The sequence below is a fragment of the Lathyrus oleraceus genome, chromosome 4, assembly GCF_024323335.1.
Source record: "Lathyrus oleraceus cultivar Zhongwan6 chromosome 4, CAAS_Psat_ZW6_1.0, whole genome shotgun sequence".
Lineage (NCBI taxonomy): Eukaryota > Viridiplantae > Streptophyta > Magnoliopsida > Fabales > Fabaceae > Lathyrus > Lathyrus oleraceus.
Window position 1 is genome coordinate 298,031,917 of NC_066582.1, and position 12,674 is coordinate 298,044,590.

The window sequence follows — 12,674 nt, forward strand, 5'->3', positions numbered from 1 at the left end:
TGAAATTTGGTAATCGGGTGTGTATTCCGGATGTTACCGAACTTAAGAAGAGTATCCTTGAGGAAGGACATCGTAGTGGCTTGAGTATTCATCCTGGAGCTACAAAGATGTATCATGATTTGAAGAAGTTATTTTGGTGGCCGGGAATGAAAAGAGAAATTGCGAGTTTTGTTTATTCCTGTTTGACTTGTCAGAAGTCGAAGATTGAGCATCAGAAGCCGTCTGGGCTAATGCAACCGTTGGCTATTCCGGAGTGGAAGTGGGATAGTATCAGTATGGATTTTGTTTCTGGTTTGCCAAGGACAAATAAGAATTTTGAAGCTATTTGGGTGATTGTTGACAGATTGACAAAGTCGGCTCATTTCATTCCGATCAGAATGGATTATCCGTTAGAGAGATTAGCCGAGTTGTATATTGAGAAGATTGTAAGTTTGCATGGTATTCCGTCGAGTATTGTTTCGGACAGAGATCCTAGATTTACATCGAAGTTCTGGGAAGGTTTGCAGAGGGCTTTGGGAACTAAGCTGAGATTGAGTTCTGCATATCATCCGCAGACTGATGGTCAGACTGAGAGGACGATTCAGTCACTGGAGGATCTTTTGAGGGCTTGTGTTTTGGAAAAGGGAGGTGCTTGGGATTGTTATTTGCCTTTGATTGAGTTTACCTACAACAATAGTTTTCATTCGAGCATTGGTATGGCACCGTTTGAAGCTTTGTATGGTAGGAGATGTCGGACACCGTTATGTTGGTATGAGTCCGGTGAGAGCGCTGTGGTTGGACCGGAGATTGTTCAACAGACTACAGAAAAGATTAAGATGATTCAGGAGAAGATGAGAATTGCTCAGAGTCGTCAGAAGAGTTATCACGACAAGAGGAGGAAGTCACTTGAGTTCCAAGAGGGAGATCATGTGTTTCTTCGTGTTACTCCGATAACTGGTGTTGGTCGAGCTTTGAAGTCGAAGAAGTTGACACCTCGATTTATTGGTCCTTATCAGATTTTGGAGAGGATAGGGGAGGTAGCCTATCGTGTCGCTTTACCGCCGTCGCTTGCGAATTTGCATGAGGTTTTTCATGTGTCTCAGTTGAGGAGGTACATTCATGATCCGTCGCATGTAGTCCAAGTAGATGATGTACAGGTGAGAGATAACCTGACTGTTGAAACATCATCTATGAGGATTGAAGATCGAGAGTTGAAGCAGTTGCGGGGTAAAGAGATTGCCTTGGTGAAGGTAGCTTGGGGAGGACCAGCAGGTGGCAATGTGACTTGGGAACTGGAGAGTAAGATGAAGGAGTCTTACCCAGAGTTGTTCGCTTGAGGTATGTTTTCGAGGACGAAAACTCTTTTAGTGGGGGAGAGTTGTAACACCCCGATAATAATAAAATAATTATTTAAATTGAGTTAATAATTTATTTATTAATTTAATTAAATAATTGGAAATTTTATTATTATTATTATTGGGTTATTATTATTATTATTATTGGAAAATATATATATATGTTGGAAATAAGGAAAGAGCCCATTTGGAGTAAAAAGGTTTTTACGTGAAAAACAGAGAAGCGATCGTGAAAGAGGAAAAGGGGCAAAGAGATAGAGCAAGGGCTGAAGATTGAAGAGAGAAAAGCTTGGAGCTCAAAGATTCTCCGAATTAACTCAGGTAAGGGGGGTTTATCGTCGATTAATGGGTATTATGGGATAATATGTGATGGGTAGTGATAAGCCGTTAATCTGACCCTAATTGGGATTGTTGATGCTGAAGAATTATGTTGGATAAATTGTATTTAGACTGTAATTGGATCTGTGTTTGGGTTAGTTGTGAAATTCCGAACGTATAGCTTCTTACGGGATCGGAATCGGAGGTCCGGAAGTCCTCCAACGGCGGAAAATGCGGAAAATTCTGCATTCTGCCTTGTGTTAGCGCAGGAACTGCTGTTTTGTCTGCGTTAACCGGTTAACCCAGGGTGTTAACCGGTTAACACTGTTATAATTTGTGAAATTGGTGCTGTTTTGCCTGCGTTAACCGGTTAACCCAGGGCGTTAACCGATTAACACTGTTAAGTTTTGGGCAGTGAGCGTGTTTTGCCTGCGTTAACCGGTTAACCCAGGGCGTTAACCGGTTAACACTGTTACAGAGTGGAAAAATTGGCTTTTTAATGTGGTATACATAATTGAGAGTTGGCCTATGTTGGCGTATGATGTAATAGGGATTATTTCCCGCTGTTTTGAGCAGTATAAGTATTAGTAGAGTGTGCTAATACTGTGTTTAATTGATTTACATGTGTTGATGATGTATGATGGTATGCATAATGATGTGAATGTATGTATTATGCATGTATGTGTGAATGGACTGTTGTATGGCTTAGAGTGTGAGCATAAGTCCGTTGTGAATTGTTGTTGATGCTGCATTGCTAGATGATTAGCGTGCATAGCATAGCCTTTGGGGCTGTAGCTAATTCCCATGGTGAGGAATTAGTGAGTGAATCATTGTGGAATTGTTGTTGATGTTTGCATGCTAGATGATTAGTGTGCATAGTCTAGCCTTCGGGGCTGTAGCTAATTCCCATGGTGAGGAATTAGTGAGTGAGTCACTAGGTCTCAAATGAGTGGGACTAGTGAGCTTAGTAGCCGTATCTGGAGGGATCGGTGAGCTTGAACTATATGTTCAAGAATAGTCGGTACCGCATGTGTGGAGTCTCATTGCATAATGTATGTATGGCGTATAATATGAATGGATGTATTCCAATATTATACGTGTGTTTGAGTTGTTGTGGAGTATGATTTGAGATTATACTTGTGCTTTATGTTGATGTTGAGCTGATGTGCTGTTACTGATTGTATGTTGCGATTAGGGTGATTAATGTGTTAAATTACTTAACATGACATTATATTCTATAATGCTTATTATATTGATTGAGGAACTCACCCTTACAACTATTTTTCAGGTAACGAGAAATGAGTTGAGTAGAAGCGAATGCTTGGAGTCTAGTGTAGTCTCCTTAGTGGGTCGTGCTCTGATAGATGTAACATCGGGATGGGATGTTTTATGTTGTTGAATAATTTACATGTGAATGTTACATGTTTTACATGATTGAGGAGATCTCTATCCGCTGCGTTTTATGCAAATGTTTATGTTTTGAATTAATAAAAGAGCATGACCGTTATATGGTTGAATGGTGTGAATATTATGTGTGACACCCTTGCATGGCATAATTACTCTGAATTGTTATATGTTTATTATTTTTAATTAAATATTTGGGGTATTTTAGAAGGGTGTTACAAGCACATTATCACATGGAAGAGTGGGAAGACATGTTCTCAAATAGTTTTCTTTCTTATTTGAAAATCATTGGAAGATTTGTTTGGACTGTAAAGTTATACCTAGAGAGAGCATGAACACTCAACATAGAGTATTGATAATGAATGTAAGAGTCAGGATGAAAATAAAGAGAATCCACATGAGAGTTCAACATATCAAGTGGTGGCATATGAAGAGTGAAAAACTAAGAATTTCTATCATATGATCTTGATGGGGATTCTAGACATCCACAAGGAAGTACAAATGATATGTGAAACAAGATAGAACAAGAGATTAGAAAAGTAGTTAAAGAGACGTTGTGAGAATCAAGAGGATTTTGGATCTAGGGGTAAAAAATCATGGTGGTGGAACACAAATGTTTAGAGTAAAAAAAAAAATTTAAAAAAATTGAATGTTTTCAAGAATGGTTTAAGAGTACAAATGTTGAAACTTGAAAAGAAAAAAGTATAGAAAAGACAAGAAAGAGATCAAGGAGGCAGTGAGTGAAGCAAGAAATCTAACTTTTTGATGGATTGTAGAATCTTTAGGATTTAAGGAGGAAAAAAATCTATATCTAAGTTTGCTAGGAAAAGAAAAGGAAAGACAAGAGATTTAGATTTAGTGAAATGTGTTAAAGATGAAAAGGATAAAATTTCGATTCAGGAAAATAATATAAAGGCTTAAATCCACTTTTGATCCCCATAGTTTAGCGTTTTAAACAATTGATCCCTCTATTACAAAATCAGCGATATTAAAATTTTGGAAAAGCATTTAGGGCCTAAAGCCCATTTCATTGCAAATATATTTAGTTTTTAAATACCCAATTCTATCCCAACCCACTTATGCAATACCTTTTCATTGTTTAAGCTTTATAAACGCTCTTATAATTCTAAGAAAAAATGATGTGGGACACATGCTTGAGTTTCATCAAGAACAAGTTCCATCAAGAACAATCAAGTCCTTCACCTCAAAACCAACAGAATTTAAGTCACTAACATTAACAACATTATTAGAAGGAAAAAGTAGTACTGCTCCAGGACACACCTCAAGCTCAAATTCCTCATATTCTTCCACACTTTCTTCCCTATTCAATTACTTATTTTGCAGCTTCTTCATCAAAAACACTTTTAAGGGTGCTTCACATGCTTGAGGACAAGACAAAATATTGTCAAAGCTTAACTCATTAGATTTACATTGATGCATCCAAATATGAGACATAGATGTAATTGCACCATATTTTCCAATGGTAATAGTAATTGCAGGCTCTATATCATCACAATTTGGATGAACTGGGTTTTTCTTAACTTCATCATTCACCACTGCACCATCACTCACATGATTCACAGTGGCAACAAGAGAATTAGCAAGAACATCTTCAGCATCATTTTTCAAACCATTACTATCAGTATGAATCAAGTTAGAATTTTTACCACCAAACGAGGACCAATTTCATGTGAAAACAAACGGTTAGACACATTTCCAACATGATTAGAATTGGAATGTAAAAGTTGAATTAGGACGCGAGCTTGAAAGTTAACATCAGAAACAGTTGAAACTGTGAGATTGTTGAGTCCCAATTTAGCGATTCTGACATAATTAAGTGGGTGGTTACACTCAAGAGCGTGCTGAAGAATGGTTACATTACATGGAAGGAATTAGGGATAGGAGATTGTTGAGTCCCAATTTAGTGACTCATCACATGCCATTGTTTAAGCTTTAAGCCTCTTGTAGTTATAGAAGGATTGCCCCACATCGTTTTTTCTTAGAATTACAGAAGAGTTTATAAAACTTAAACAATGAAAAGGTATTGTATAAGTGGGTTGGGATAGAATTGGACCTTTGAAAACTAAATATATTTGCAATGAAATGGGCTTTGGGCCCTGAATGCTTTTCTAAAATTTTAATTAATTAAATAATAATTTAAATTATTAATTCTTTAAAAAATATTTAAAAATATTAAATTAACTAAAACAATATTAAATATTAAAAGATCCTAGTCATCAATGGCAGATAATTAAAAATAATATTTTTATCATAATCATCAATGTCCTGTATGCAAAAGTGGAGGGGGACTACAAAAATCCAAAGATCATCAAAATTAAGGGATTAAAATCGTTGGTTTTGTAATAGGAGGATCAATTGTTTAAACCGCCCAAACTAGGGGACCAAAAATGCATTTAAGCCCAATATAAAAGATATGTGGACAGATTATTTTTACTATTTAATGAAGGTTCAACATTAGGAAAGATGATCAAAACTATAATTAGTAGCATTTGATTAAAAACACGAGGTAAGTGAACCCTTAAAAAATATGAATAATAATAAGACGGTTGGGCTAAAAATCATAATTATGGAAGTAAGAAAAATTCTTGGAGGTAGAGTCATCAAGTGGCTCACTAAACTTTTTAATAAAATTATAAGCTAAAAAAAATGTCGAATGAATGGAGAAGAAACACTCTAGTTCTAATTTATAAGAACAATAGGGTATACAAAATTGTGCAAATTATAAGGGGTAAAATTTATAAGTCATGCCATGGGGTGGTACCAAAAAATTGATTAAACAAAGATTAAGGAAAGAGATTTAAGCTACGGATCATCAATTTGATTTTATACCCGAGAGGTCAACCATGAAAGTGATTTATTTAAGGGTGTTCAAAACCGAACCGGCCCAATAGAAAACCGCAAATCGAACCGAACCAAACTGAAAACCGCAAATAAATTGCATTTGGTTCGGATGTGTTTTGGTCATTTTTTAACAAAGTCGTGCGGTTTGGTTTGGTTTATAGTTTGTATTTTGTAAACCAAATCAAACCGCATTATACTACAACTCAAACTTCATTGAACCCACGTCCAACCCAAACTCAAACATATTATGCTTTAGCCTTATAATACGAACGATTTTCTCTTCTTCACACTTAGGGTTCAGTTTCAGCCTTCTCAAATCTCTCATAGCAGTTTCGCACCTTCTTTGTGTTGGTGTAAGCCCTAGAGGCCAATACTTTTGGTACTTGTATCGAATAATAAAAGGCTTTTCTTTATTACGTTTGTTTAATAAAGTCCCTAGAATAGCTAGTCCGTTTAATGTATTAAGTGTGACTTAATCATGAGAACACATTAAACATAAGGACACTATTCTTAAAGTATCCGTAGTCGAGCTTTAGTGTGAAGTGGGATAACATTAAAGAATTAAGACTATTATGTTTGTAGACTGATGATCACATCTCATGGATCATGGATAAAGAGTTATCAAGTCTTAAACATAGGTATGAATATTAGGAGTAATATTTATACCGGATTGACCCGCTATGAGAATACTATATAGAAAGTTATGCAAAGTGTCATAAGTTATTCTCATGGTGATAATGGTGTATACCACTCTTCGACCTGAAACCACTATGGACCCTAGATGTGGAGTCGAGTGCTTTATTGCTGATCAAACGTTGTCCGTAACTGGATAACCATAAAGACAGTTGATGGGTACTCCACGAAGCATGCTGAGGGACATGAGTGACCTAGATGGAATTTGCCCATCCTGCATAACAGGATAAATGTCTATGGGCCCAATATTGAACTGGACAAGGATGACACGGTCTATGCCTTGTGTTCAATATAGACATAAGGGGAAAAGGGTAATTATACACATAAGTATTATCACAGAAGGAATTGTCAGATCACGTGACATTTTCGTGTCTTGGGTAGCAGTGATGTGTTGCTAGATACCGCTCACTGTTTATTATGTTAAATACGTGATTTAATATAATTGTCAACGCCGCGAAAACCTACAGGGTCACACACAAATGACGGATTGATGAGAGATAGAGTAACTAAGGAATACCGTAAGGTACGGTGCCCTTAAGTGAATTATAGAACATCGTAAGGTACGGTGTACTTGAGTAGAATACGAAATATGGTAAGGTACCATGGGCTTAAGTGATTTTGGGCATATTATAAGATATGGGCCAAAATACACTTAAGTGGGCTTTTAGCTTGAAGCCCACACAAGTGGTTCTATAAATAGAACCCTTGTGCAGAAGCATTTTTTGGCGGTTGCATTATTTTTGTTTTCTCACTCTCTCTCTCACTCAAAGCCTTCATTCGTACCAGCTAGCACTGAGATTGAAGGAATCCGTTCGTGTGGACTGAGTAGAGACGTTGTCATCGTTCAACGTTCGTGATCGCTCCGTGGATCTGCATCAAAGGTTTTGATCGTCACAAGAGATTTGCACCAAAGGTTTCAATCGTCACAAGAGGTAAATATTCTATCACTGATCATGACCATTCGTAAGGATCTCTAAAGGAGAAAATTTTAATTTCCGCTGCGTTTTGGACCGCAATTCTCCTTCACTTTGTTAGTTACATCTCGCCTCTTATTCACTAATCTCTACTCTATTATTATTTCTATATTATTTTCTCATTTTTATGCTATTATTCTCTATTCTAATTTCATTTTATACCACCTCTTTTTCTCTAATCTCCCATCTCTTTTGTTCTTTCTTTTTCATCTTCACTAATCTCTTGTCTCTATTTTTTTTGTATCATATATTGTTTTATGTTATTGTTTTATATTTATTATTTCACTTTGGTCTAATTTGATTTTATATATTAAACGGGAATTTTGTCCAAGATGAGTTTTGTTGTCATTTTGTAATGTATGAATGATTAAACACAAAGTTATGTTGTTCTTTATATGTGTATGTATGACTTAATAAGAAATGTGTAGCAAAATTGAACCAACCAAACCAAAGCAAACATCATTGGTTTGATTTGGTTTGATTCGGTTTCTAAAAGCCAACCAAACTAAACAAAACCACAGGTTATTTTCTCTTGCAGTTCGAATGATTTTTAACTTCAAAATCACTCAAACCGCACCGCAAACACCCTTAATTTATTAACTACGGCGTGTGATGGAGCGTTATGGAATCGATCAACAAGACTTCCACTTATTTTTTATTGAATTGGAGAAAATACATGATAGAGTTTCTAGAGAGCTTTTTTAAAAGATCGGGAGAAAAAAGGAGTTAGGATTATATATATTCGAACTATCTAAGATATATGCGAGGAGATATCAAGTGTACTTACACAAAATGAAAAGATAATATTAGATGTTGCCCAATTCTTTCATCTTATATATCCAAACCATCTAATATTAGTGGATATCCAAACCATCTAAGATACATGTATTTTCTTTAGAAATGACAATAAAAAAAGTTAAATCTATACAAAAATGACATGTAGATTATATTGTAAAGAAGATAGATTATATAAATTAGAGATGAAGAAATAGTTAAAGAATATAAGATAATTATTTAAAAAGATCTCAAAATTATAACATGATTTGATTCATTTAACCGACCTCATTTAATCACCATACTTTTATTTAATATGATAAAAGTTGATTGTTATTAAAAATTGTAATGTCTTGACTTTCTCTCATTAATAATGCCTCAAGATAATTATCTATAATTATCTCAAAGATACAATATTTAATATTATTTTTATTTTATCAATGTATCTTTATTTATTTGATTTCTTATCATTTAATTATTCTATTAACTAAAATTAATAAAAATATTTTGACAAATGATATTTTCTTTTCTAAATACGATTCATTTGTAAAAATAGTTTATTCTAAAATGAATATCATTTTTCAATTCTCAATTTATCTTTAATTACACTCTTTCTTTTTTCAAATGAAAACCCTCTAATTAATAATATTTGTGTTGTTAAAAATTCTTTTTTTTTGTCTATGTACCGAACACCTAGAATTTCACATCTTAAAAATAATTAAATATCTCTACTCACTTACTCCCTTCATTCTCTATTTTTTTATAAACAAAATTCATTTTTTTAGTTTATTGAATAAATGATGTATTTGAGGTATATATAAATTAAACATATCAATTATTTATTAAATTTAAAAAGTAAAAATATAAAATAAAATAGAGGGAATACTAACTAAAGATTCAATATTTTTAACTTTATATAAAAATCTTGGTTGATATATAACATTTCTAAGAATTTCTTTGTAAAAATGAGATCTACAAATTTTTTGTAAGGATTAAAAACAGTTAGTTATTGTGAACTAGTATTTAAATTTTATACTCAGTCATTATTATGCTATATTAATATAGATTACTAGAAGAAAGCTGGATGTTAACTTTTAAAAAATACCAGCAAAAAATAAAAAGCAAATACACACTACAAAGCATAAATGAGTGCTTTAATATACTCCAACAACACTCAGATTGCAGGACTATCACCTTCCATGCTCAAAAACTTACTCAAAGGTGCCATCTAAATAAATGAGGTTCATATGTCCTTGTTGAATAACTACAAATTAGAAAATTGTCCTGGGTTTATTGATTTCGCACCCTGAACCAACCAAGACATGAAGATATTAAGAGCTCCAAAATGAAGGACAAAAGGTTCATTGGAAAAGTGACACCCTACCACTAAACTTATTGCCTCCACCACCACATAAACAACCTATCAATCACAAAATAACCAGGTCTAAGGCTTCAAGGCTACGGCAAGACCGACCTTTGCACTCTTGTCAATGGCTGCAGTATCAACTTCCCCAACTAGAGAAAAACGTGCTTTGGGACTCCAGTCATGCTGGATCAGAGCACTTGCCCTGCCATAGTTGTTCACCCGAGCTTTCAACAAGGTTATTGGGTCAAGAGCATGTTGTGTGCCAATGGTGAGTATATTCTCATTGCTGGAAAAGCTATGTGAAAACTCCGCCCCTACAGCAGTGTTAGTCAGTGGGCTCACAACGTGGTAATACGAGGCATTAAGGGTGTCGCCTCTGTCATTGCTACATTCATCAACAAAACGAAGGGAAAAAAACAAGTAAATCAGGATATCAATTCAAATCATACAAGAGCATAGATAACACTCGATGAAACTGGTGTGTTTATAGCCTTTAGACAACTACTTACAGAGTTAGAGATGCAATAAGGTCGGCATGAGTAACATTCAACCCTGCATTGTACTTGATAAAGTCCCCAGTGGCAGTATCAAAAGAAACATCTGACCCAACAGAAACCAAATTATTTCCAAGCACACCAGAGATGTTAACAACAGGACTTGCTGTTAACCCAATACTAGTATTGATCCCAGCATAATCATGCTGGTATTGTAGTTCCACCTGTTAAACTCAAGAGAAAGAGTAAAAAATCATAATCCAGGATAACTAGGGAGTATCAACAATTCAATTTTGGCATTTAGTAAGTACAATAAAACTATAAATAAAATACTCCCTCCGATCCGATCTTAAATTAATGCAACATTTTGCTTGTATTAAAGATCAAGGGAATGGCCGTACGAGATAGAACAAAGGATAATGCTAGTTACCTTGCCAGATTTTTGATCTGGTAGAGTGAAGCTAAAAATTGTCTTGAGACCAGGTGCAGCTTCATCCACAGTAATGGTTGTAAGTAGCTGAACAGTATTCAATCAAAAATAAGTCACATAGCATGAGGTCTGGTTAGACATCAGATACCTTTAACCATATCATAATTATGAATACAAATAGTTAAAGAATATGAAGGATGTTCAAACTCTTAATAACAATATCATGGAAGACAAATAACTCGCTACATCAAAAAAATTTGCAGAACCAAAAAACAAAGCAATAAATGGATTGTATATATCACAGGCAAGGAACCTAGGCAAAAACATCATTCAATCTTTAAAAAAATTTAAAATAATTACATTAAAATACAACAACAAAAACCAAGCCTTATCTCACTAAGTGGGATTGGCTACATAGATCAACTTTCACCATAATGTTCTATACATGACCATGTTTCTATCCAAATTGTTAACTTCAAGATCTTTCTTAATAATTTCTCTTATAGTTTTCTAATTCTACTTCTAGTTGTTAGACTTCTCTCAATCTGATCTACACTCCTTCACACAGAATCTACGGGGTTTTTTTCTCTACATGCCAAAACCACTTATCACATAACCACTAATCATAGAATCTACAAGTTTTCATTCTATGTGCACAAACCACCTAAGTCTATTTGCATCAGAATCAAGCAAGTCAAAAGAAAACAATGCAACTATTAATTTTACAGTTACAAAATATCTTGCTAATCGCTACAATTAAACTTATATCAGCAAGAAAATTTAACTCACATTTGAGTTAGTGTCAACTTTAACATCAGTAGTGATGTTCTTGTTCTTCAACTTGGTACTAACATCAGCCAAAAAAATCTCACCTTTCCTGACTCCACTTGAAGTAACTTCCTGAGTAAAAGAAATACATTGAAACTATCAGAACACTGAGAACTCAGCTTTAAACAATAAAGCAAAGAAGCAAAAATTCAAACTAACTAACAATAATCCCAACTACAGTAAAATCCAGAAACTTCAACAACCTAGCTTGAATCAAATTCATCATAAATACTTCAAAATGATCAAATTCTAAGAAAATCACAAAAGATTAAATGATCAAATTCTAAGAAAATAAAACTAAATAAAAACATACCAATCCAATAGAAGTCTTAGTGGTGATTGTGAACTTGTGGTCATTCTGATAATCTTTGAACAAAAGATCTGAAATTGGAAATCTCGATATGAGTTAGAAATTCATAGAGAATAACAATATATAGAAGAATGAATCGGTTACCTCTGGCTCTTTTGCCGATATCGGAGTAAAGTCCGGGACCGTTCACCATGATTTTTTGCCGAGAAAGTGAAGCGGAAAATGCGAGAAAATGTGTGAAAATGGTGTGAGTAGTGAAAAAGACAAACCCTAATAATGGGGAGGGAGAGGGTTGAATATGGCCGTTAGATGGGAGGGTTGAATCGTGGCTGTTGATTTAGAAGGAAGGTGTGATGCCTTTGGAATAAGGACGAGAGTGAGTTGGTGGAATATTCGCCCTTGGATTTATATTCTCTTTAATATTGTTATGATGAGTTGTTCGTGTACGTGTAAACTAGAGGTACATGCGTTTCGTTAATGATACGCTGCTGTCACTTATTTTTCATGAAAACGAAAGGAGAATTCGATTTTTTTTTAAGTAATCATTTTTTTAAAAATAATATCAAAATAATCAATTTTTTAAATTAAATATAATTATTTTTCAAATAAAAAAATCATCTGTCTAAAACAGTCATCTTATCAAATGGCGCATGTATTTGATAGTTGCACTAAGACGTCATGCCTAATGGATAATGTATGCACCACAAGTTAATGCAATTTGCGCATGTTTTGTCTTGTTGCACTATGACGCCATTGCATGTGGCACATGCATGCATCACTTAGTGCATGTGCCACTTCATGTGGCTACTGCTTTTTTTTACACCTCTATAAATACAGTATTCCTTATCTTTATTTTTCACACATCTTTTTACCATCTTCTTCTATTT

The 12,674-nt window shown here is 34.4% G+C and overlaps 1 protein-coding gene across 1 annotated transcript; it reads right to left on the reverse strand.

The window, feature by feature from the left end:
* Positions 1-9,570: 9,570 nt before the first annotated feature.
* On the reverse strand, positions 9,571-12,160 carry LOC127075221 (mitochondrial outer membrane protein porin of 36 kDa). The gene is made up of 6 exons (XM_051016713.1): positions 11,932-12,160; positions 11,791-11,858; positions 11,439-11,549; positions 10,650-10,736; positions 10,235-10,443; positions 9,571-10,110 (listed from the first exon to the last, which is right to left on the reverse strand). The coding sequence occupies exons 1-6, from the start codon at positions 11,978-11,980 to the stop codon at positions 9,804-9,806; spliced, it is 831 nt and encodes a 276-aa protein (XP_050872670.1). The 5' UTR covers positions 11,981-12,160; the 3' UTR covers positions 9,571-9,803.
* Between the last annotated feature and the right edge of the window lie 514 nt (positions 12,161-12,674).

Coding starts and splice junctions, on each gene's coding strand:
- LOC127075221 (XM_051016713.1), bottom strand. CDS start 11,980: ATGGTGAACGGTCCCGGACTTTACTCCGATATCGGCAAAAGAGCCAGA. Junction 11,550..11,790: donor CTAAGACTTCTATTGGATTG/GTATGTTTTTAT, acceptor TCTTTTACTCAG/GAAGTTACTTCAAGTGGAGT. Junction 10,111..10,234: donor CTTATTGCATCTCTAACTCT/GTAAGTAGTTGT, acceptor TGATGAATGTAG/CAATGACAGAGGCGACACCC.